At 40.5% G+C, this 26,158-nt stretch overlaps 1 protein-coding gene across 8 annotated transcripts in view; it reads right to left on the bottom strand.

Annotated features, from left to right (window-relative positions):
• The window catches only part of LOC129744031 (E3 ubiquitin-protein ligase lubel), a 64,533-nt gene that overhangs the window by 1,197 nt on the left and 37,178 nt on the right, over positions 1-26,158 (bottom strand). For 4 of the 8 annotated variants that reach the window (XM_055736347.1, XM_055736346.1, XM_055736352.1 and 1 more), the window contains 11 exons: positions 24,683-26,137; positions 23,911-24,275; positions 23,543-23,830; positions 23,279-23,356; positions 8,492-8,890; positions 8,304-8,417; positions 7,762-8,242; positions 2,569-7,631; positions 1,937-2,509; positions 1,527-1,874; positions 1,290-1,462 (listed from right to left, as the gene is read on the bottom strand). In XM_055736347.1, coding sequence (XP_055592322.1) covers positions 1,290-1,462; positions 1,527-1,874; positions 1,937-2,509; positions 2,569-7,631; positions 7,762-8,242; positions 8,304-8,417; positions 8,492-8,890; positions 23,279-23,356; positions 23,543-23,830; positions 23,911-24,275; positions 24,683-26,137 — 9,337 coding nt within the window. The remainder of the gene's footprint in view (positions 1-1,289; positions 1,463-1,526; positions 1,875-1,936; positions 2,510-2,568; positions 7,632-7,761; positions 8,243-8,303; positions 8,418-8,491; positions 8,891-23,278; positions 23,357-23,542; positions 23,831-23,910; positions 24,276-24,682; positions 26,138-26,158) is intronic. The other 4 variants (XM_055736349.1, XM_055736350.1, XM_055736353.1 and 1 more) reach the window with 4 other exon arrangements.

The raw sequence follows: 26,158 nt of genomic DNA, 5'->3' as shown, positions 1-26,158 counted from the left end.
AGAATGGCAAGAGAGGGGATCTCGATCAGAATGAGTGGTTAAGTTTACGTTTTGTTCTTACAATACTTATTTATATCTCCAACAAATTCTAAATAAAACTAACTGGGGAAATTTTCCTAAGGTACGCCCATCAGTTTGATAAGGATCTAGATAGAGATACTTTAGAAGACAGTTGTGCTAGCGATTGCTATTGTCGTTGCTTCACATTCTCTCATACGCTCTTTTAGCTCGTTAGAACTGCTTAAGCCCGACTGCAATTCCGATAAATTGTCTGAAAAAATCTTAAATTTATCTTAACTCTTCATTTTATGATTTTTTATTTCCCCCTAAAAATCATTTTAAACAGTAGGAAGTGATGTAAATCAAGAAAAAAAAAAATTAAATGCGATTTTCATTTTTTTTTTCATACATTTTTTGTTGCAACTGGGTTAAATCGTCTTCATCATGCGTTGGAAACTTACAGGTACATTGTTTAGTTCGAAGGGCATTCTAGCATACTAAATATCTTATTTTCTCTTTGCCAAAACTCGTGTTTAGGTAGTGAGAAATCAAATAAGGAATCAATTAACTTATGTACTGTTTGCCTTTTCTTGTGTAAATAGGGCATACATGAAATTACAGTAGGGAAACGTATTCCTTAATGTGCCTACGGCCGTTTGACGAAATGGCTGACAAGACAACATATCTTATCAATGCATTTCGAGAGCTAGAAAGTTAGAAAGAATTTTACATAAAGTTGGGTGGTGTTTGTTTCTTATTCAAATAAACTTAAGAAGTGAAACAAATTTTAGCTTTTACGAAGGTTTCATAATTATTAGAAAGTGGAATAAGAGATTGTTTTTGTATGCCCATTGTGCAATGGTTGTAGTTTCCCAATTTTTGATTGTTGGTGGTTAATGGTTTTAGTTCCCCAACTTTTCTAACATTACCTAACCTTCCAGAATGGTTAAGACAGTGGAGGATCGGACATGAATTCAAATTGTGATGTCATCATTTTTTAGTTTCTATGAATTTTCAGACACGTTGTTAAGGTTTACCTTGTTCAACATCCAGCAAGAAAATCTTCATCGCTCCCAACTCAATGAACGGAATCTAACGGACAATGGAGCAGACATTCGCAAAATACATAATCATGTGTGGATAGAAAGCTACTTAAGATTTTGACCATTAGATTATAACCAGGAGCGATTACTGCATTGCTACCAATCTCAAAATTCGGATTATGTATTTTGTGACTGTTCCATCAACTTTAACTAAGCCATTTTGTCACGGAAACAACATCAAAATACCTGCACAGTCCGGCGTAACCTTCCGGAACCTCTCCGTTGCAGATTGTATCCATCAGCCCGGCTGGCGTTTCCTTTTGCAATGGAATGGGACATTTCATCATACTGCCTTCGTTTGCCAGCAACTCCCGCTTGAAAATTTCCGACGGTTCCGTATCGAACGTCACGCTGTGCATCTGTGAGGTTCGAAACAAATGATGAACTTTTGAAATTTCGGTGTACATTCTCAATGTAACATACCGTCAGCAGTGTCTGCAGATCCCTAGGATCCTTGTCTCGCAAATAGAACAGACAGTTCCGCGGATGATGTGCGTGCAGACCCAACTTGGCACAGTACGGCGATACGTCACACTTGGCGCCCATCATGAACGGTTTGTTGCAGCCGAAGCAGAACTCGAACTTGCACTGGGTACAAGTGAAATGCATACACCCACCACGGGACAACGAATACTTGAACTTGCAGTTCGGGCAGCTGATACCGTGGGCCTGCAGGTGTCGCGCTACACCCTGGGCCTGGAGTTCCGGATCATTGGCCTCCTTCCAGGCGGTGAACTGGTCGCACGAGAGGCCCTCGTGCTGGGATTCCCACTAGAAATTTATGACGTTTATTAAAGGAAAATCTTTACAGAAAAAATTGAAGTGTAACTCACAGGTTTGCGACAGGAAGCACATGTGATGGATCCGCAATCCGGGCAGATCAGTCGCTTCTGTCTTGGTCGTGCGAAGAACCCGGACGAGCAATCGACACACCATTTGAAGTTGGGATCTTGCATTAGTGTACGATCCCGTAGTTTTCGCTGGAATAGATCGTGAACCTCCTCGTCGACGATGTTCTTCAGTAGAATATCCAAATTGGAGAAGTACTCCAGAACATCGTCTTCGGTGACGGCTGAGTTGTTGAGGTCCGGTTCTTTGCAGTACGGACAGTTGCAATTGGTGATCGAACGATGCATGATCTCTTCGGTGAAATAAACCTTCGCGCAGTCTAAACAACAGGTATGAGTACACTTCAGCATCGAAATGATCTCGTTCATCGGGAAGGTACCGAGACAGAGTTCGCATTCTTTCTGAAGTAGATGTTTGGCCTCTTCAATGGTGTGGCACTGAGTAGCTGCCCAGATAGCATTATCCTGAGCGTATCGCATTTCAATCAACTGAACTGCAAGTTCGGCCTGCTGATAGGACTGCACCTGACCTTCTTCCAGTAGACGTTGAGCTTGAATCTACAAATTTGAAAAAGCCTTTAAAATATCTCAATTTGAAACAAAAACAGACAATCTACCTCTAGTGGTTCTTCATTGGGTTCATAGGGCTTTACCAGAGATCGAATGATCGTCCAACTCTCGGTAACGCTTTCGGTCACTGTCATAGTTGGATCATCGTCATCATCCGAGGTGATGTAGTCATCGCTGAAGCAGGTTTCCATGTACTTTTTGCGTAGTTTCTTACGCTGTTCCGACGTTAGGGAACCTTCCCGAGAAGTTCCGGGTGTTCCCTTGCTAGAACTTGGTCCCGATTCGGGATCCAGCGAGCCGGGCGTAGACTCCTTGCTGTTAGTGGCTGTGCTAGTAGATGCCTTCACGCCGTTTTGCTGCGTGGGTGGTACAGGTTTAGTAAGCTTATTATTAGTGAATGCTTTCGGTTGGACCAGCTTGGATGGTTTTGGTTTCGATGGCCCTGCGGTGACTGTCTTTGATGGTTCTTTCTGAGCTTTGCTGAGGAACTCTTTCTGCATGTTCTTGACGGTATTGGTCAGCACGGGGCCAAACGGTGTACCGATCGAATTTTTGCGAAGAGAGTTTCTGCGACTGGAGGAATCGGATGTGGTGGATGTTTTCGATTTTGTGGTATCTGAGGCTGTTGTTGTTTTGGTTTTGGATTTTGTGGTTTTAGTGGTGATCTTTTTGCTGGACGGAGTTGGCGGTGTTGATGGAGAGGATGAAGACTTTTTGCTTGATGATTCATTAGAGGTGCTGGAAGGTGGAATCTTCAAAGCTAGTTTCGATGCCTTCAAAGAAGCCGGTTTAGTAGAAGGTGTTATTTCTACGTTTTCATAAATGTTTGATGTTTGAGATGCAGATGTTTGCTTAGCTGGGTCATGAATGATGACTTGGGATGGGTTTATCTCTATGAAACTTGAAGGCTCTTCAGATGGCTCCCTAGATGTTGTTGCACTTGGACTGGTCGCATGAACAACTCCATTGGTGATGATTTGAGATTGCTCTGTCTGGTCAGATGAATTCTGAACTACCGGGGATTCATTGGTCTCTCTCTTAGCACTATCTGCTATTCGAGGGGACGGCAAATTGTCTTGAATAGTTGATGAGGTTGGTGATGAAGTAGCTTCTGTCGGCTCGATGGATTTTATAGCGGGTTCGCTTGTTTTTAGCTCATTTTGGTTCGTTTGATGGATTCCGGGACTTTCAGGAGCTATTTGTGTCGACGAAATCGCAACATCTGTTACTTGAGTTATAGTCACTTGTTCCAATATAGTATTAGGTTGGGAAGTCTGGACGTCTTGAGTCTCTTGAACTGTGTGAACTTGACTCGTACCAGGAATAGATTCTGAAGACGTACTGGCATTTTGTTCCAATGATGCTACAGCAGGTTGACTTTCAATTTCAACATTATTGGTTGCTTCAATTTGTCCTCTTTCTAGAGAGACTGTATTGGATTGCTGTTTTTTGAGATCCGCCTCCAGTGGTTTTGGTTCTTCACCAATAATGTCTGGTGTTGAACCTGCCATTTCTTCGACATTTTCTCCTTCAACGCTTTCTGGTTTTAGAGCTGTAATGTCTTTTGAATCAACTTGAGGTACACTCGGTGTTTGATCAGCTGAAATGACAACGGTGACAGCCGATGAGCTTGAAGATTCAAGGTTCGCAATGGAAGCCGTTTCTGTGATCTCAGAAACAATAGAAACGTCAAGTTTCTCAGAGCCTCTACGCAATGGAAGACTCGTTGCCGTCTGCGGTTGATTGATCCCCTCAATAATTGGGTCTGAAGCATCCACTACTATAGAAGGTGCTTGATTCGGAACTTTTGTATCGGTAGGCTCATTTGTTTGTTCTGGAGTTTCTTCATATCCGCTGATCATGTATTGTTCCGCGTCGTTTGTTTCGTCCGATTCTGCCAACATCGCTTGCAACTCCTTTACGTTTACATATTCTGGTGCTTCATTGGAGGGTTGCAGAGACTCTTTTGGTTCGTCAAGGGAGCCTGTTTTGTTGTTTTTGTTTACGGTAGCATACTCTGGCACAACAGCAATTGTCTGGTTTTCAACTCTTTCTTTAGGTTCTTCTTCTGGTGGCGTCGGAGAAACTTGCTCTAGTTGTGCACTTAAATCTCTAGCTACATTGTTTAACATTTCAATTGTTGCATCAAGTTCATGGGTTGGATTGGGAGCTCCCTGAATTTGTTGGTCAGCAGGCGTATGATCTTTCTGGATATGTTGTTCCAAAACCTGGATTTCAGGTTCAGGCCTTACAGTCTGTATATCTTTGCCTTCTTGAACAACTTCTGCTGAACTAGTCTGTACAGCTTCTGTATCATTACTACTGTTAATAACAGCTCCAGGAGTCTCTTTCGTTTCGATTGGAATCTCCGGCTCAACTGGAAGTTGACCTTCGTGTATCTGCGCCGTTCGAATAAACCCTCCAATGACGGCTTTGGCATTCATCAGAGACTGCACATTCTTCATAGTGAGGTTCAAATTTTCTTCCGCTACCAACGTTTTATCAGTGGCATCCGTTATTTCCGATGACACAGTTATTTCACTAATCTCGCTTGCCTCGGGACTATTATGGACCGTTTCAGCTTCCGATAATTCCTCCGGTTCAACACTCAGAGGTCCCTCGAGTGCCCCAACTGCCAAATTCAAAATTTCCGAAATCTCCTCAGCCGAATCATCTATCACACTTATTGCATCATTGAAATCACTATCCAACGGCAAGTCACTGACTTCGGATGCACTGTTCCGTTCAATCTCTCGGATCAGTGCAGCACTTATCTTCGGTAGTTCCGGTTTTTCATCCGAAATCAACTCCACCGACGCCGGATGAACAACATCTTCCGGAGCTATTTCGCTGAACATCACTGAGCCATCATCGTCTTCGTCTTCGTACTCGTAAAAATCACCGTTCTCATCCACGTCGTACTCTTCGTTCGAATCCCACTCTTCGACGTTTTCATCTCCCTCGCTCCACTCTTCGTACTCATCGCCCTCGAAGTATTCCTCGTCGTCGTAAATTTCGTCTTCGTCTTCCATGGTAGCCATGTCCGAGGCAATCTCATCTTTCATCTGTTGGATCAGCCGTTTGGTATCCAGCACCAAATCCGACAGATTGTTAGATTGTTTGGTTAGCGATGAACTGGACAGGTCTTCCCGGGTTTGGTCTTGGTTGTTTGTCGGTGCTGTAGGACTCTTAGGAGGGGATTGCGAGGCACTTTCTAATGGAATGGTGTCGGGTGTTTCAGGTTGGTTAGCACTTGAAGTATTTTCGGGAGTTTCTATAATAGGGCTTGGAGTGACGGGTTGATTTTCAGAAGCTTTGGGAATTTCTTCAGCTTGTTGTAACGCTTGTGGTTGGCTTGGAACCAGATTAGTTTCGTCTACGATAGGATTAAAGGGAGCAGCAGCTACTTGGTGTTCCGGTTCATCTATTCTAGGCTCTTTGGTTGCTTCATTTACTTTTTCTGTCTCGATACTAGTTGTTTGAACATGTTGGCTCAATTCAGCAACGGGTTCAGATCTTTCATCTATTCTAGGCTCTTTGGAAGCTTCATTTACTTCATTTACTTTTTCTGTCTCGATACTAATTGTTTGAACATGTTGGCTCAATTCAGCAACGGGTTCGGATCTTTCATCTTCAACAACCACTTCAGGTGTCGAAAGTGTTTCTTCCAGCTTTAAATCATCCGGTTGATTAAAACCAAGTTTAGCTTCAACTCGTTCAACTATTTCAGATTCTACAGCAGCAGTTTCAATCACAGGAGCAATTATTTCAAAGGCAGGTTGTTCAGTTTCTATCTGGGGTGTTTCTGCATCATTTGCAGTCGTTTCAAGTTCGTGTTGTATTTTCTCCAGATTGTCCACGACATGTCGAAGTTCTTCCACGTGGTCTATGTGGGTTACGGGCACCGGAGACCTATGCCTTAGCATCGCAGTTTCGAAGTCACTCTCAGAAGAACTTTTGATTGGTCTCCGCTGGAAATGGTTGTCTTTGTTTGCCGGTATTCTTGACACGCGACGCTTTGTTTTTCCTTGCTTCTTATCGATAGTTTCTGGTGCCGCAGCTGCCATAATCGCAGCCACTTCGGCCGTGTTCATGTAAATGGGCTCTTGAACAGGTTCCACTTGAGGTACGGCTTGAGCTGGTTGGCTCAAGGTTTCCTGTTGGCTTTGTAAGTTCTCTCTGGATCTAGTTTTGTCAAGTAAATCTTGAATTCGCTGGTTTACTGCTACAATATCGTAATAGTCAGACTCCGCAGTATGTCTTGCTTCGTCCGAACTGCTGTCAAAGATGTAGTTTTGGGAACGGAATCTTTCGAATTCGTTGGTGAGTTTCTCGGTGCGTACTGCTCTCGATAAAAAGTCTTGTATGTTCGCGTATTCTATATCGTACTCCTGGGATGCTGTCGAACGTGTTCCATTCTTCTGTTGTGGGAAGTCGTCAGTGGTTTCGATGTCTCTTTTGAATGGAAAATCATGGATGGTCGAGTATTCTGCTTCAGAGTATTCGGCGTTTATTAATGTCTCACGGATATCGTCTTCAAGTGTCTTCTCTTTACGTATTGGTACTGTCTCCAGCTCTTGTCGAACTTGGCTCACAAGACTGGGCAGTATTTCCTGTATGTTCTCTGCCATAAAGTCTCGCACGTCTTCGTAGATGGGTTTCGTTTCGTCGACGATCGATGATTGGTTTTGTCGAGGAAGTGGTATGGGACTCTTGACGAATACACGTTCACATGAATCAGAACGTACCGATGCTCGCGATCCCGGTCGAGATTCGTTGTGCTGAACTAGTCGAGTCAGCAGGTGTTGGATGTTTTTCAAAACTTCTTCGTTCTGATTAGCCTGGTTCTTTTCCATCTGATCGATGAGCTTCTCGATGTCTCGCAGGATAACAGTATTGGAAGGGATCTGTTCAACGTTGTTAGATGCTTCTGGAGTTTCAGTGCCATTGGTTTGATTGCCATTGGTTTCGCGAGTATCTGCAGTTTCTTGACTGTTTGCGCTAGTTCCGTTACACAAATTTGGCACATTTTTTGTTTCAGGTTCAGGTTCGTTATTTGATAGCAGCTGTTTCTCTACATGGGCACTTATAAACTCCTGTATTTCAGTGCCTGGAAGGGTCCGGGCAAGGATGTCGAGGAGGTTTCGTGTATGGAGTACCAATTAAGGGAAGAAATATGGGGAAAGAAAATAATTTGATCAATATGGATTATTAAGGTTGGTGTTTATGAGTTCTCTTACTGATTCCACTCCGATCCTCATTCAGTGCCAGCTGTAGCAACGTATTGCCAGAATCGTTGTCCACTCCGTTCGGTGGACCCCAAATGCGCATGAGAAACGGTTTCAACTGAGTTTTGCTAAGCTCTAAAAGAGCCAACTCCAAGTTTCCGTGATGTGCCGTTAGACTTGTTACAATATCCTCACGTGTAAAATTGCCTTTCGACGCTATTTCGTTGTATTTGCGCTGCCGTTGCTCGATACATTCGGTTATGGCATGCCAAATGTTACCTTTATGAAGTCTGAGAGCTTCGCGAGCCTCTGAAGTCGAGATGGTACCGATTGTATTTTCCCGCTTTTCGTGCCCATATTTAGTTGCCAACGTCTGGACGGTGTCGATCAACTTCAACCAATTGTCTCGGAGCCAATGAACTGGATGTTTATCTCTGCAGTGAAGCAAAGCCGCCTTGAGTTCATCAGCCGTAAATTTGTAGCGATCCGCTTCCTGAAAATGTTGTTCAATCTTTAATAAATTAAAAACTCAACTAGGAGGACCAAAAACGTACCTTCAAAAGAGCAATCCATTCTGTACCTCCTTGTTGATTTTGCTCTTCAATTCCTAGTGACTCCATTAGACGGGCAGTAGCGTCTTCCGGTCCCTCACTCATGTTGTTGGCAGTCTGCGAATCAAAGCACAATGTTATCAAAGCACATCAACAAAAACCAATAATTAAAAAAATAATTAAAGATTTACTACCGCCTGTCTAAGATTTCCCACATTCCGTTGCTGGAAGGGATCATTCATAACGGATGTCGATGATCGTTGTTGTTGATGATGAACGTTGCTTGAGGGTGAAGGTGTCGATTGATGAGGCTTTGGCTTCATGTTCATATCGATTTGGCTCAGGTCAGTCATCGCTCGGTACTTGTGTTGATCCAGTGGACAAGTCGAACTGAAGTTACTGGTTCTGGCCGAGGCTGTTTGAATGATCTGATGAATGGCACGGTCCAGGTAGGACATGCCATCGTCGTTTTGAGTGTACTGGTTCGACGATAATGGTGTGTGCGATACAGATGTCAATGAGTACGGTGCGCTTTGCTCGAACGCATCCCGCGTTTGTGGGTTAAAATTGTGCGGAGTCGGTGGAAGACTCTGCAAGATGAATCAGTTCTAAAGTGATCGTATAGTTCCACTGTTGTTAGGCAAATGTTATGAGTCACAACTTTATGAACAACATTATTAGTGACGCGTTGTTGATAAGAATCCTTTGCAAAGCTGATGAACACAAAACATATTAATTCGTTACCTGTCTTAAAATATCCTAAGCTATTTTTGTTCACTTTGTATGTAATGAATCTCTTCATCGATTGAAGGACAACTAAAATGAAACAGTTGTAAGCAACGGTTTTATAAACTGTTAACTATCTGTAACGGGCACGCCTACAAAAACATCTATTCATAGTTTGCAATCAAACTGATTTCGTCACTGTTTACGAAATAGTTCATTCATCTCTTGACAAGCCTCTTTGATTGTTGTATTACGCACTTGACGCCAAAAGGGCCTCATTTGTTGGCACTAGTTTTATTTTACTATTTGTTGCGTGATAGTGTTATATCAATGCGCATTAATGTACATCAAACATAAATGCGAGAAAATTAGGTACATGCCAACAATATAACATTATTTGAAAGGAAAAGTTTATAATCTTAATAATTTGAGTACATTAATCATTTTTAATGTAATTTTAAATTATGATTATATCTTTATATTTCCATAATTCCGCATTTTGAAGGAAAATGAACTGAAAAGTCAGTCATGTACGTATGTATGTATTCGAAATTTATTTCAATACCGTCAACTGGGGCAACATGCAACACTTTTCAATTTCAATGGCTTCTAAAATCTTAATGCTTACAGATAATCATACCTCTTGTACATCAAAAGTTTTAAGGTTGATGGGACACCAAACTGACGTAGTTAGAAAAATTATTGGTTTTACCAGTTATTTTTTAATTTACAAAAACATGCGATTTTCACCCTACTAAGAAAAAGGGGTTAGTTGCAACAAACTCTGTAATTAATGAAAAATCAAATAAAAAGGTTTAAAAATTTAAAGTTTTTGATACATTTGTGATGTCGTAACGAATAAAGCACTAATTGCAGTAATTTTTGGTTTTGTTCGAATTAAATTTTATATTTTTTCAGTCAAAAATGTTTTGACGAAAAAAGTGTTATTCTGCAGCATACATTTAGGGGTAAAAAATACTTCAAAACATTCTATTATCTTAAATCATGTAAATAAATCTTGGGGTTGATGAAATTTTAATGTTAACAAACGCATAATGCAAAACAATCATATCCCAGCATATGAGAACGCGATTTATGAGATTTAGTTCTGATTTGCATTTTGTTGCATTTTGCCCCAGTCAGCTAACTGAATTATAGAAATATTTTTTTAAAAAAATTTGGTGATTGTTCGAAAAATATTTATACATTAACAGTGTCGGTATTGGATAATGAAAGCAATATAAAGTTTGTATGTGATATCATTAAACCAATCCGTCATACGAGGTAAAGTTTTCTACAGCATCGAAAAATGTAAAAATGTGTACATCTATTTCTCGATTTTTTTAATTTTTATGAGAATCAAAAACTTCTAAAAACTCTTTCACGATGTTAAAAACTATGTCATCATCAATTTGTTATCATTCAATTATAACTATATTTCAGTAAATTGAAATAAAAATTGAATGAGTGTTGTGGTATACAAATGTTACATCTAACCCTGCTTTTGTATGATGCCCCGTTTGACGCTATTACTTTTCTCATTCTGTTTGCACAGTTTGAAAATTTCACAAAAAACGAATACTTTATTTTCTTGATTACTTCTGTATAGCATGCAAACCGATAAGGAGTGTATTCGAAAAAAAAAATGCAACACTTAGTTTTGTGAATAACTTTTAAATCCATGGAGAGAAATTGATTAAACTTGCAGTAAAGCTATCTTGTAATGTAACGTGTACATTAGACTGAGTCGATTTGGGGTCATTTTTGAATTTCTTAAACCCTGGGGTCTTAAAAGCTTCGTCCGGGTCCAAAACTCATCCACGATTTTTTGCAAAATTTTTAAGTAACGTTTACATGAGTAAATTTGAACTTTTATGTTTGTATGGGAAAAATGAATATTTTGTACTGAAAAATCAACATCGTTTCTGTTTCTTTTGTGGAGCCGAGCCAGCTGATGGTTTTTGTGCCAATTTATAAAATTCCTAAGGGAAATTTTCCGTTGAACAACTTTGTCGAAGACCAGAACTTCGTATCTTTTTAGGCAAAAAAGTTATTAGCAGTTTGATAGGGGTATGTCTTTTCGCATTGATAAACATGAAATTCAATTGACATCACTGCAGGGTACCTATCGAGATATTGCATGATTACTCTCCATGCTATACTTCGCGAGGCTCCAGCAGTGATGTCAATTGAATTAATGGTTCATCAATGCCAAAAGACATTACCCTGTTAAACAGCTTATAACTTTTTTGCCTAATGAGATACAAAGTTAAGGTCTTCGACAAAGTTGTTCAGCGGAAAATTTCCCTTAGGAATTTGATAAATTGGCACAAAAACCATCCGCTGGCTCGGCTCCACAAATGAAACAGAAACGATGTTGATTTTTCAGTGCAAAATATTAAATTTTCCCATACAAACCTTAAAGTTCAAATTTACTCATGTAAACGTTACTTAAAAATTCTGCAAAAAATCGTGGATGAGTTTTGGATCAAGACGAAGCTTTTAAGACCCCAGGGTTTGAGAAATTAAAAAATGACCCCAAATCGACTCAGTCTAGTGTACATGTGCAAAATTTTGTGACAATCTGTCAAGTGGTTTTTGAGATACCGTTCAATACAGAAACTTATTGACAAAATTTTTTGGGCAAGAAAAAGAAAAATCTAGGAAAGTTTCAGTGGAAGACCCAAAAACAGCTGGAAGTAAACTTTTCAACCAAAGTTCATATGGTGAATCGATGAAGGAGTTCTAGAGGATCTAACAGTGAGCTAGAATTGGAATAAAAGTGAAGATGATTGATTCCATAAAGTTAGAGAATGTTAAAGGTTTTATTAAGCGGAATCCGAACCTTTCAATGGAGGAATTTACAAAAAAAGGTTAATTTTTCTGACTGGTTTATCTAGCTGACTAATAAACAAGCCTGACTTCATTTCTAAAAGGCAAAAGCTGCTAACCGGTAAAATAAACAAAATGCGGTGGTCAAATCGTGCACAAAATATAAGAACCACTAGTGGGGAGATATTCTGAAAGAAAAAAATCGTTATGGACAGCAAAACGAACTCTTGAGCGGGCACCTGTCAGGTTTCCAGCCAGAAACTTTTCGCTGACAAATCTCTCCTGTATTTTCCGGAGTTAAAAAGGAGATAAAATGAAAAAAAATGATGTCTAGTACACGAAGAGGCCGACGATTTGTGGATGCTGCAAATCAATCAATGTTTTATAACAATTGACAGAACGATTTTCTAAATATACAAAGAAGACTACCACTAAGTGCAACCGTTTTTCCTACATAGCACTTCAATAGGCCCCACAAAGTTTATACACTATTTTATTTGGATCTGGAATCGTGAAATTACGCAAAAAAAATTATGGGGATCGATAGAAAGTCAAATATAATGCTTAATTTGTCATAACTTCGACCAAACTAAAAAAAAAAATTGAGTTATTTTACAAGTCAAGCTTCAGGAAATAGAAAACGTAATCAGAGGTAGCTCCTAGTATACATTATAGATGGCGCGAGTGGTGCTCAAAAATAAAAGTCGATAAACTTATTCATAGGACATAAACTTCTTCAAAATCCACTTAATAGAACGTCACAAAAATTTGCACATGTAAACATTACATTACATTTCATCAATTTCCATCCAGGCCACAAAAGTTATTCACAAAATAAAGTATTGCATTTTTTTTCTAATACACTCCTTAGTCAGAAAAGTTGACATGACATGAGACTTATGACTCTCTGGAGCCACCTGAAGAAAAAATATGATTTTTGGTAGCCTTTTGCCCAGTTTGTCATGCTGCTTTCAAGTAAACGTTTAAAAATGTCAAAAAAAATCAGACTCGTTGCTTAAAATAACCAAAAAAAAAAATGAGGAGTAGAATGGTTTCTGGTTTCGCAACTGCAAGCATTTTTACACGCATGAGCTTTACGAATATCTATTTAATGTGCAAAGTGACACTTTTTTAGCACAAATGACCCCGATGTTAAGATACTTATTAATTTCCTCACTTAAATTCACGATATTGAATTTCCCTTCAAATTAAGTAAGTTCTGCTTTAACAGCTGGTTCAATAGAGGTATGGCAATCATAAAAAGAGACTTTGCATACAGAGCATGGAAACGTTCACGAATTTTAGCAGAACGCAACCAATTTTAGGTATAAAGAAACACAGTGACGTCTTTGATTTCGAAAGCTAAACTTAATCAAGACAAATGCCTTCTGAAATTGAAATTACCGCAAGAAAATACCGAAAAAATTCGTAAAGATAGTCCTGTACTCGATTCTGTCCTTAATTAATCATTAATCTCTTTGATACCATTATTTTAACCTCGAAGTTTCCTATTTTGTGGAAAAATGTCAAAGTTATTCCCATGGTTGCCCATTTCTCCCCGAGCGGCTTGAAAAATGCAACTCAGTGAACTTTTCGTTCTGAAACACTTGCCCTGCTCTGTTAAGACGCCGGGCGTACACCCAATCAAAGAGCAAAGAACGCTTCGCCAGGGTGAGAGCAAGAGATAAAAATCATCACATATTAAGTGTAGGGGAGCAGCGCTAAAGCAACTCAGTAGGCTTGGTTCTTTCCCAACAAGAAAAGGGAGAAGAAGAAGCAATATCGTTTCGTGCTGTTTGTTTGCCTACTGTGGTAGGAAGAGAAGGGAAAAAAATGCACTTCAGTTGTGCGTTTCGGGATTTCTTCTGCTTACACAGTAGTGTTGCTATTTGGGAACCGGTTTTGCTCGGCACTTGGCTTCGGCTGTACACGGAAAATAATAAAAAGATAAAATTTGCCGAGATAGCAAGGTGAACGCTCGTGAAAGCCAAAAAGGTAACCTCTACCTCTTCGAGGTTAAACTCACCTCACAGCGAGGTAAAGTTTACCTGAATCAATGTGAAAAAAAATACAACTCACCGAGAAAAAAGATGAATTAAAAAAAGGTGAATCTTCCCTCGTAGTGAGGTGGAGTTCGTCTTAATTGAGCGAAATAAAAAGGTACAATCCACCTAGAAAAAAGGTTGTTACATAAAAGTTTTATTATTATGCATTAGTCGTGAAACTTCCGATACGGTATGAGCGAATGGCAACAAAATTTTTGATAAAACCCATCCCTTAACTAAATTACATTAAGCGTACAACATAAACCGATCTCATCCCTGATCGGAAAAAATTCGAACACAAACCAGCACGGTTTGACAGAATTCGAGCAAAAGACGGCAAATTCCTACAGGGACGAAAAAAGGAAAAAATTCCGTTTGACAGATCCAGTTCCGGGAGAAATTTAATAGCTTCGGACGAAAAGTTGTGACAGCGTGCTTGCTGTCGGAAAAAACGCGTGTGCGCCGAGTATCGGGCATAAAGTGGGAGAAAGAAGCTCGCGATCCGCTACAGAGCGCCAGGAACGGGAAAAAAAAGCGGATCCACACCGCTTATCTAATCCGTTTCTGAGGTCCACCAACGGCCGAGCAAAGATCGACGCCGATCCGATAGGGGAAACCAAGAATAAATCCTCCGCCACGTCTGGAACGATTGGCATCGGGGAAATATTTGACGCAAGAAAAGGGGTCTAGAAAGTGAGTACCCTCGAAATCTCTAAATATCGGTCAGGAAAGGAAGTGACCAAATTGTGTCCCGCATTCGCAGGGCCCCTTTTTTATTTCTACCCCAGTTTTTCATCATCACATCGCTCCCACACGGCGATTTGCTTCCGGCGGAGAGAAACTCCGAAGGAAAATATCGGCAGACAGGCCAAAGTGGTGGCCAAAACTGAGTGCCAGCAGAAACGACGTGGAATCGTCCACAGGGCGAATTGACAGCTTCTCAGCAGCCAATTGGCTGTACCAGTGGCAGCACAAGGGTGGCCACCAACCAAATATCATCATCTCCAGTTTCGTCCCCACTGCGCCAGCAGTTTCAGCATTGTACAGCGTCCTGTTTGGGATTATTCCGGTGCCTTAGCAGCACAATTTAAGGCGGTTTCGGCAGGACAATCGCCACATGCGGTGCCAGCTGCACGTCTTCGATCCCATTGTCGATCGAATCAATTGGGAAATCGGTCCCCGAGGTGCTCGCAATCCGCTGCGTCCGCAGCAGCATCAGTTGAGGTGATTGGTGTCGTCAGATTAAAGCAGCTTCAGCAGGAATTTTCTCGCTACATCAGCATCAATCGTGGTTTTTCGGTTCGACCATCATTTCCGTGGCCCAAGTGCTATCGGTCGGTTACTACGTCAGCAGAATTTCCCATGCCGCACTGTCAGCTGTGGCATCCGTGGCCTGGTCGGCCGCACAACTTCAACGGAAGCGTAAACCGCGCTCACTCAATAGGTCAGCTAGCAGCAACGACGGTGGTACCCAGACGCATCAGCTCCAGCAGCACAAGCTGCTTTCCGGTTTGCACCACAGCATCAGCATTGGCGTTGCCCAGCGAACGTCATCAGCAGCGCAAGCTGCTATCCATCAGTGGCATCGGCCACTTGGGCAAAACGAAAGCGGCAGCAGATCCGAAACTAGCACCGAAGGCGGCGAAGGAAAGCTTGCCCACATCAGGGCAGAGGATGAAGCGGAACCGTGGCCACACAGTGCGCTGCAGCGCTTTCATGGAGGATGCCGTAAGTGAATATAAAAATCTGATCGCAATGTAATAGGGAAATGTGGGGTAAAATGTTGCCTAAATCATAAATCAAAATTAAATTTAAAGTTTTGAGAAACATTTATTCGTAGCTTTGCCTACGGTAAGCCTTTTATAATAAGGTGAATCCAAAAAAGGTAAAACTTACCTCGTAGCTTACTCACAGATCATTCAGGAAAAGCGGGACCTAACCGTATCAATCGAAGGAAAAGGATATGAATTTCAACGCAATGCAAGAGGATTCAGCGGCCAAGGTTCCTCGGAAGGACTCTAAGAAGGTAACCGTGAGGAAGCAAAAGTATTTGTCCGACAACGAAGCAAAACGAAGATCACTGAGTCAAATTGCCACGAACCTGGCATAGAAAGTTAGCCTACACTTGGCTCAACAATAATTTTCTATTAACACGGCAATGCATTCCAACATTAATTATAAAAGTTAAAGTCCCTATTATCTTAAATAAATACCAATTTTCGAACGAATTTAGTTTTATTTCTATTGAAGAAACCAACCAAACCAGCTAACATTTACCTTTCAAATCAGTTTAAATCGGTTTTAATTACTATTTTTCTAGGTGAATGCGACAAAGGTAAAATTTACCTTTTTGCTAGGTGAATTGAAAAAAGGTAAAATTGGGTAAAAAGGTAAAAAGGTAAAAGGATTGAATGAAAAAAAGGTAAAATTTACTTAAAAAGCTGGGTGGGAAAAAATCACCTCGCAAAAAGAGAATTTTTTTCCTTTTTTTTATTTTCCTTGCATGATCATAAAAGGTGTCCACGATGAAATTGCCACACACAAAATTGATTCGCAAAATTCATGTTTTCATCCGATTGCCATCAAATTGAAAAATAGCTATTAAATTTCATTTTGCCATTTTACTCGTATTTTATTTATAATTTGCCAAGATTCTGCTACTGTGTAAAAAAAAACAACCATTTTCAAAACAAAAACTTTGGTTTTCGCTGTTTTTAAAAGCCTTAAAATATGATCTTGTATGTACCCTTCGCAACCTACTATCCATACTAACCGATTATACTTTAAGTTTAATCTCATGATGGTTTTACTTCGTTATTGTCAGTTTTGCCTGCAGAAATTCCATCAAACTGCTTTTAAGTTGCTCAAAAATAATCAAGTTTTGTTAATTTCGAAACAGCTGTATCCACTAAATTGCCCCCAGTTTCTTTTAAAAGAGAAGTATATGACCAAAAATAGGGCATTAGATTGAAGGAGGAGGATACAGCCACCTTAAATAAAGATTATACGAAGCATAAAAAGTTTGTTATAAGATTTTAATCGCCGTTATTTTAATGATTATAATTTTAATGGCATGTTTGGCTGAATGAAAACTAGAGAGAATTTTTATTTATTTTATAGAAATTTGAAAGAAAGGTGGATAGACAGGCATTATTGCGCCAATAGGAGAAAGCTTGATAGGTGTTGAAATTTTAGGCTAGAGAGCATGTTGATGAATCCCATGGCAACGTCGCTATTTAGAACTGTTCTCGTATAAGGAAAGCTCAGTAGGTTCATGGGTTGTTACGTTTTTTGCTCGTTTGAAGTGTGTGTAAAACCACGCTCTCAAACCACTGGGCTCGCTATAAACTCTTTCTGAGTTTCTCATGTATAGTTAGCTAGTGTGGAGCGAAGGCAGGTCAATTGCCCCGGGCCCCCGGGGGAAAATATAGAATTTTTAAGATCTTTAAAAAGAAATCAAAACTAGAAAATCGGAATGAAAACTTAAAATATTACAACTAAAGGGGCCCTGTGAAATAATATCTAGAATAGTTTTTAGTTTTTCTCTTACATAAGTTCAGTGGTGAGAGTTGGCAGTGAAGAAATTCTCTCACATTTTTCGGGCTTAAAATATCTAAATCTTGGTATTGAATTTCAAACTTATCACCTTTGGGGTGGACAAAAATAATGTAAACCGAATTCGAAAAAAAATAAGAAGAATATGAGGATAAACACCCACAAATTTAATTTTTTTTATCGAAACATGTAAGTCAGGCAGGATATTATGTACAGAACAGGTAAAATAGAGAAAATCGTCTCCTCATTTTTATTACATACAAACGTCTTGCATAATGATAATGTTTATTATTTTGTTAACTTTCCAAGTAATGGTTACTGCACCAAAATAACATCCAATTTCGCAAAGTAAGCTAAGTGAGAAGCTTTATGATAAACATTTCAGAATTTTTCCTTGGAAGTATCTGGGTTAATACCGGGTATTATTATAACTTTCCACTGCTTCGCAATGGGCATAAATTGTAACAAATAAACTTTACAAATGAAACATGTGACAAGGTACTTACATGTTTCATTTGTAAAGTTTATTTGTTATGCAATACATTATTTGTTATTTATTAAATGAGTTGTTATTTATTCATGAACGTCAATATTATTGTTAGTTTGTTACTATTTATTAATTAATATTTAGATATAAAATAATTAACTTCTTCTAAAAATAGATCAGTTAATCAGTAGAGTCGAATTTGATAGAGCGCTGCAATTAGAAATAACGTTGATCATCAATGATAGTTGACCTTTCTCATAGAGTTACGGCCTGGATTGAGAATTTCCCGAGGTCGAGTTCGGGATGTATCTCCCCGGTCTTGTGGGAGCAGGATAGTGAAATATGGGGGTCTGGGAGCAAAAATGAGCAACTAGATCGTGCTCACAAAACCCGAATCTCCCAAAGGGTTTCGTGTAATGACGAAGTTCCGGGGAGCTAGGTCTGATGGCGCCTTCTCTGAACTGAGGGTTAACAACCGATCATTCAGCCCCAGTTTGCCCACGAGTTTGGTTGTGCGCGTTTTGTTCGGGTTTCATTTTGTATGTTAATTTATTAAGTGAAGGAAGAGTTTCTTGTTTAATTTTAAAGTTCTTTTCGTAGATTTCCGTTAGAAATAAGCCATTTGTAGTGTGCCAAGCAGTTAATTATTAGTGCCTGACAAAAAGCAAACGATCCCATTATAATCATCGGCAAGCCCCTGCTGCACACTTCACCCCGAGACACCAGCCCGTTGGGCTAAACTTCTTCGCTGGAGTCAAAAAACCGGCAAGCTCGATCCGTCACCCTATCGACTAGAAGAAGGCTGGGAACTTCTGGTCACACTGGAAGCATATCCGGTGTATTTGCAACCCCGGCAACGTCAAATACATCCGGTAGAGTCACCGACTAACCGCTCCACCAACCACTCATTGGAAGCGAGAGCAGCCAATCAGCATCACCGTCGTCCCAATCATCGGCAGCAGCAGCAGCAAAACAAGTAGGTGCTTTCCATGAGGGTCCGTCCTTAAAGGAGGATACCTTTCAATGATAATTCATCGATCATAAAAATCTGATTTGCAATCTGAACGGTTGACAAATGGTCCGTTCCTCGAAATAAGGTTGTCGAGGCACATCGGTCGATAAGCCCTTTCTATGACCGCCCCAACCTCTTCAAACTAAATATCACCCCGGGGAGAAGACGAGCAAGAGCACTGAGAGTTAGGTAGTAGAATGGCACACGGCTAGGTATCGAACAGGATAGCAGAAAATGTTCAAATGTCTGTTACACAAAGTATGTTTATAAGTCCAATATAATTATAATTACCAAATGTACCCTTTAGTAATTGGTTAAAATACAATGGATCCAAAACCCTAGCCAGAATTGAGTTTTGAATTTGATAAGAGATGTTTACTTCGCTTCGGTCGTTGTTCATTTCGTTTGCTCGCTCTGCGCTTTGCGCATTAGAATTCTGAGTCCACCACGCTTCCAGGCTCGGGAGAATTTCTGGGATGAACGTTAGATTGTCCAATGATGAGAATCTTCGGGTATGGGTGTCGTCGAACCATCGTGAGTCCTGGGTCGGTTTGAGGCGTTGCTAGTCACGCTTCTAGTTGGCAAACGTTCGCTACTTTTAGGCGGAGGTTTGAGTTTGGTCGTTTCGGAGATTTCCGTAGTCTAGCTGTCCTGACCCTCCTCGATTTGGGGAGCAATGCATACGACTCGTTCAAAGGAGTCTCATCCGGGCAAACCTAGCTGTGCGATCTCCCTTCCGGAGTGGCGCTTTTAAGCCGCACAGTATCAAAGTCAGAGCAGCACCGACTACAAAATGAAAGGACTTTTGAATGGTGCAAAAATTGACAAAAATCGTTGCTAATTTTCGAAAATTAAATTTTTGTCCCAGAGACACCATGTGCATCATCTTATCTTATGACAATCATGTTCCTGTTTATAAATATTTTATAGCATAACTTTTAACTAAATATTGCATTTGTAATGTTGTTAGAATTTCAGAAATATATTTTCATCTAGCACATTATCAAGTACACACTCTGTCAAACGTATTGTAAAACACCAATTATTCATCCGATTTTCAAAAATTATAGATTCTCTGATAATAGCAAGATCATATCCGAAACGTCGGACGTTGAGTAAAGTTTCTGTTTTTTTAAAATAATAGATAGGGGAAAACTGTACAGCAGTTAAGCATAATCGATATTTACAGCGATACCAATCACCTAAGAACCAAATTGAAAGTTGACGACGTTTCAGGGATCAGATTCACGTTTTATCAAAAAGAAAAAATATGATAAAAACACTATATTTTTGTAAAAAATTTGAACAGCCAGAAAACAAACCGCAGGGCAGAATGCCAAAACTAGTGCACAGAACGCACTATACTGAAAGGGTGGTAAGGGACCATTCAAATATTACGTAACGCTTTTAAGGGGGGGGGGGGGGAGGGGGTATAGCAACTTGTTACGCTTTGTGGATTTTCCTCAGAAATTCTGAGACGAATGTGTTACGTAGGGGGGAGGGGGGGGGGGTTGAAAATGCTCGAAAATTGCGTTACGTAATATTTGAACGGCCCCTAAGAAATGAAACATTGATTATAAGGAATGTAATGATTGAAACATAAAATGTTTAATTACATGTTCATCGTATTTCTGTGAACTAAACATACTTTGGCATCATACTATTGCTAAACTTATCGAAAATTTCGCTTTCTAAATGCACTTTTTATAGCCTTACTGATAAACCGCCTTAAGGTAGGCAACGAAGTTCAATTTCTTGCCTGATATCACGGCAAACAGATAATTTTTTCGAGTCTAATATTGGTGCACCTTTTTAACTCGAACAAGGACGAAATTTGTTATAATTATGCATTGATATCGTAATTTGGGAGTCAGCAAATAAAAAGAATGGCATTATGTTTTGATCTTTGGGTTTTCTCAAATGTTTTTTTTTTTTTAATTCAAATAGTTCTTTATTGAAGGCCATTTACTTTTACAAGTTTCATAGGGCCGGGGGTCAATTATACAAAGCAAAAGTGGGGGGAGGATCGACGGAAGGTCAGGATTTAGGAAGGGATGAGGAATGAGGATGAGTTTTGATGCGATTTGCACTCCGTGAACGGGTCAGAATTGGACAGTTGTCTCCAACTGTGGGTAGACGATTGTCTTCCACATTTTCTGTCGGCACGGGAGGGGGCGGCTGTGATGTGATTCTTTTCCTAGGGGGGGAATCAGCATCCAACACGGGAATTGGGTTTGCGGTGGCTGCAGTGAAGCGATCTCTCTTCGCTATCTCCTTGCTTGTTTGCTGCTGCTGTTGATTTTCTTCTTGTTGGATCGGAACTTCTCGTTGTGGCGCTTGCTGGTCTGGTTGTTTTGTTCGGTGCAGATTGTGTGCTTCAATTTGTTTCTTTACGATGTCGGCATACGATGAGTTGGAATTATTATTGTCAACTATTTTGCGTGCGGCTGTTAGCGTTATTCCCTTTTCGGTTTGGAGTTTTAAAGCAGCAGATTCAAAAACCCATATTGGACAGGACCTATCGGTAGGAGAATGGTTTTGTTTGCAATTTCGGCAAAATTTCACCTTTGAGGTACAATTTGCGCTTCCGTGGTTAGAAGAGCAAATTGCACACGCCATCTGATAAAGACATCTTGCTTTAGTGTGGCCGTAAGTAAGGCACTGCCGGCACAACATCGGTTGCGGATAGTAGGGCCTTGTTCGAACTCTTAGTAATCCAAAATTTATGAATTCCGGTACAACAGTACAATTAATCGTCAACACCAGAGTTGGTGTGTTAACGATGCCACTAGCAGTCTTCTTAGTGATACGACGAACATTTGTTATTTTCTGGGGAGCAAGCTCAACCTCTATTTCTTTTTCAGTCATATCATCCACTTCGTTACACAAAACCACAAATTTTCGCGAATTAAGCTCTGGATGGCGACCAATTTCGATGGGCGTACCATCTTTCAACGCAGTTAGAGTGAATAACTTCCTACCTTGGTCCTTGCTACGAATTTTGATGACATACCATGATTTGCGTTTTTCATAGTAGCCTCCTTCCACCTTTCCTGCGTGTTCCTCTACTGATTTCCCAATCACGAACGGGTTTTTGGGAAGCGTATAACCTGGTTTAGCACGTAAAAACATATAATAAAGTCTCCCCCGCAGGTTTTCCGTGTCCATCCATTCTGGGACAGTCCGCCCAGGATGGTCTCCTGGTGAAGGACTCATCACCGCTTCACTGACTCACGCATCCAACAAATAAAAATCAGTTGCCTTTTAGATCCGAAATAAGCACACTCTTAAAATGCGACTGGTCGGCTCGAAGGCAGAGAGTGAACTGATCCTCAAATGTTAATAGCTTTCAAAATTTGAGCCTAAAACACGTTGTCTTGTAGGTTTTCTGCCCCAATTTCGATATGATTGATTTTAGTTAAAATTTGTATAAGGTAAAACAACATCAAAATATTTATAGACTTCCGAAAGTGCATGCGAGTGGAAAAACCATAAGCTGTAGTTTCATCAGATTGCCCTGGCCAGTTTACCATAAAAACTTAAACATGAAAAATAACAGGTTTCACGCTGATTCAATTAATTCTTCTGTTTTTAAGAACTAAAGTCGTTTTTGTGAACTTTTTATCTTATAATTGATGAAAAAGTTTGTTTGCTTCAGTATAAATGAAGATAAATGTGATTCGAAGTCATAGGTTTGAGTATTTCTGAGAAAGAATGTATGGGCCATACTTGTACAGTTTTTCCCTATTTAAATTAAATTCTCAATTAAACAACAATCATCGGTGGCATATCAATCATAAATATTTTCATTTGTTTTAAGCGGTTTAGCACAGTTCGTTGATAGAAAGTCTTTCAACGTTATAAACTGTGGCTCCAGAGAGTAAGAAACCGAGGGTTTTGTATTTGGCTTCAAGGCTCATATTGAACAAAAATTAGCCAAAACAAAAAAAAATCACCAACGCTTAATATAAATGTATTTTAAAGGTATTTTAAAGTCATACAAAAGTTCGATAAATGTCTCTAGTATCAAGAAATATCAATGAAATCCAATGTTACGGATAGTTTTCTGTAATTTTCTTTCGCTTCCACCTTTAGTTACGTTAGGCTAGAAGTTATAACACTCATCTTGATTGTTTAAAGCCAAACGATTTTTAATGACGTGTGAGTCAACAGGAAAGGCGACATGCGATTAGCTACGCGTTTGTTGGGGACATACTCTCGTCGAAGGTTGTATAATTAGCAATTGACGAAATACGACGCAAAAATGTAACGAAACATTAGCCGAGGTAGATATGTAATTAATTAATTCGGCAGTCGTTACTTGTCGCCTCTGCCAAATGACGAATTGTCTAATATCTTCTGCGGTTAGTGGTCTATCAGCGGGAAGAAGCGGTAGATTCTAGTGGGCAGCCGTTCGAAAGCCAAGGTGCGATACGATGCGATGCGATGACATAATAGCGAAAATAGAAAAAAGGAGTAAAGGAGGAGAAGCGGTGTGTGATTTTTTTTCTTTCGAGATCGAGTAAAGGAAATCTAGCGTGGCTTGCGACGATGGCAAAAATAGATTGTGTGTCACAATTCGAACCTGTGGCTCGTCGCTCGGGAAACTCTGCAGACTACCGGGACCAGAACCGATTTGAACTTGCAATAGTTGAGGTGTTGCTGCAACCGAATGAGATCGCTGGTAGATCGTTGTCGGTGCAGTTGTCGTACCAGGAGCATCCTCGTCTTGATGCATCGATCGCTGCTGAAGGGTCAGGTCAGGGTCGGCAGTTGTAGTTTCCCGTCCTTGGGGTTGCCCTTGACTATCGGCCTTCGTTTTTGTAGGTGGCGGTTGAATGTTTTCGCGGAGATTTTCGACTGTGTCGTATGTCTGAGTGTTGTCAAGAGAAGGGAAATGGGCTATGTTGCGAGCATGATCTTTCGATAGAATGAGTTTGCTAGGAAACTTACCTGTGTCGACATATCTTGGGGTGGTGGGGATGTTCCGATTGAGCTGTGAACTGTGTAAACTCGACGATTGGTCTCTGATACGGGTGATGACTTCTCCATGGAAGCATCTCTCGGTGGAGATGGTCCACAACCGGTGGACACTTTGTCTTTGCTGATCATTTTCACATCCTTCACTACTTCACTTTCTAAATTCTGTTTTATTTCACCACTACCACCTTTCGGACACTGGCTGCGAATTGGGATGGGAGGTTCTCTTCGAATTTCATGGTTTTCATACTGATTTTCCTCAACAAGACTTTCGAAACTCTTTTCCAATCTTTCAACAACTTCATCAACACCGATTTGCTCTTCATCACGATTACAGTCTATAACGAGAACATAGAAAAAACAGGGCACATTAAAACTCTGAACTTCGGGTTTTGGATTTTGGAAAACGGTATTTTATTGGCAACTCATCGGGTTCAAAATACAAAACTAAACAAATGCAATTGTTATACTCAATGAAACACAAACACGCTTTCTAGGCTTAAACTTCCGAATAATTAGACAATTGGAACGGTTTCTGATTTCTATTATTTTGATCGGTGCTACAAAATGCTTCTATTTTGTTGAATGTGATTAGTTTTTATTTTTATTTGGTATCTACAACGTGAATCATGGGTTCTTCAGGGTATATCTAGTATAGGTTTTGTTTGATTATCTGGACTAACTGGGTGCAACAACAACTACTTCGCTTTAGTGCCGGGCCAAAAGGATATTTTGCGAATCCTACCTTTCTTCTTGTTATCGACTTCTTTCGTTGGAGTGGTGGCCACAATCGGTGCTGGTTTGTTTACATCGCTGGCCAGGGCTAGGTGTGGTGGTTTGACCGATTGCTTCTCGATCAGAGGTTCCTGAACTACATCCGGAGGAGGTGATCGAGGCATTTCCGAATCCTGCTTCGAAGCTACGATGGCAATGGTGGCGGTTTTACAACAAATAGCGCAGACTTTGACCCCTGCTTCGTTCATGTAGGTGCAGAACTCGCACTCCCAATCGCGATCAGGTGCAACGATAGGAGCTGGTGGAGGAGGAGATTCTTCGACGGCGAAATTCAGGGGTTCAATTTTAGTATCATTGATGTGATTCTTGATCTCTACCGTTTTCTGGTGCGTTTCTTCTTCTTCATCTTCCTCAGATTTTTTCGGTGACGCAACAGACGGAGGAGATCTATTGCTGTAAGCTGAATTCTTTCTCTTCTGTTCCTTACGTCGCTCGAACTCAATATCCGAATCATTCGGAATGAACTCGGTGCTGGAATTTTTCTTGACTGTCTTCTTAACCGTAAATCGCCGCTTCTGTTCGCCATCTGTATCGGGAGTTAGAGAGTCAGATCCGATCTTTTTAGGAGCAGATTTAGTAGTCTTGGATTTTGTTAGTTTAGGTTTTTCCGTGTCGGATATTTTGCGTGTGGCCTTGGTTTTCTCACGCAATGCTTCGGAATCACCTGTCGCAGAGTCCGATTCTACACGTTTCATCGTAGTCTTCAACTTCTGTTGCTTGCGTCGTTCGAACTCTGCGTCCGAATCGTTTGTGAAAGAGTCTGAAGCTATCTTTCTTGGTATTTGCTGATGCGTTGGTGCTTTTTGATGTCTAGCAATACGACGTCTCTCCAAATCAGCATCCGAATCGTTAGTCATGGAATCGGACGTTATTTTTCGCGGTGAACTGAAACTTTCGTTGTTTGACCGACTCTTGTTCGAACGTCGATTTGATTCACCATCGGAATCATTAGTAAACGAATCGGAAGTTACTTTACGCGGCGAAGACATCGATATCTTCTCGAATCGATCTCTGAACGATTCTTCACGATCGTATTTGGACCGATGACCGTCCCTTTTGTTCGAAGTCGGAAAGTCTATCAAAGACCTCGCTGAGGAAGCTCCCCGACGATCTCTATTGAAACGTGAGTGTTTAGCGCTTGAAGCTCGCATAAAAGCATTCGGCTCGGGATCGTCAAAGTCCAGGCTACTATTGGAATCGACTCTTTGACGACGATCTCGTCTTCCGCGAGACCTCATGAACTCCTCTTCCGAATCTTCGTCATCAGTGAGATCGTTAATGTAGGAACCTCGATTGTTCAAATTTCGCATCGACATAGTCGACTTTCTTGATTTGATGCTCAACGCCGGCGAAGCTGCACGTGATCGCGAATGGGCACGAGAACGGGGTGGAGGTATTGCCATTCCTGTTGAAAGAAAACATCTCT

This window comes from Uranotaenia lowii, chromosome 2, assembly GCF_029784155.1.
Source record: "Uranotaenia lowii strain MFRU-FL chromosome 2, ASM2978415v1, whole genome shotgun sequence".
NCBI classification, from domain to species: Eukaryota; Metazoa; Arthropoda; class Insecta; order Diptera; family Culicidae; genus Uranotaenia; species Uranotaenia lowii.
The sequence above is the reverse complement of the archived record's forward strand: the minus strand, read 5'-3'. Positions and strand labels throughout refer to the sequence as shown.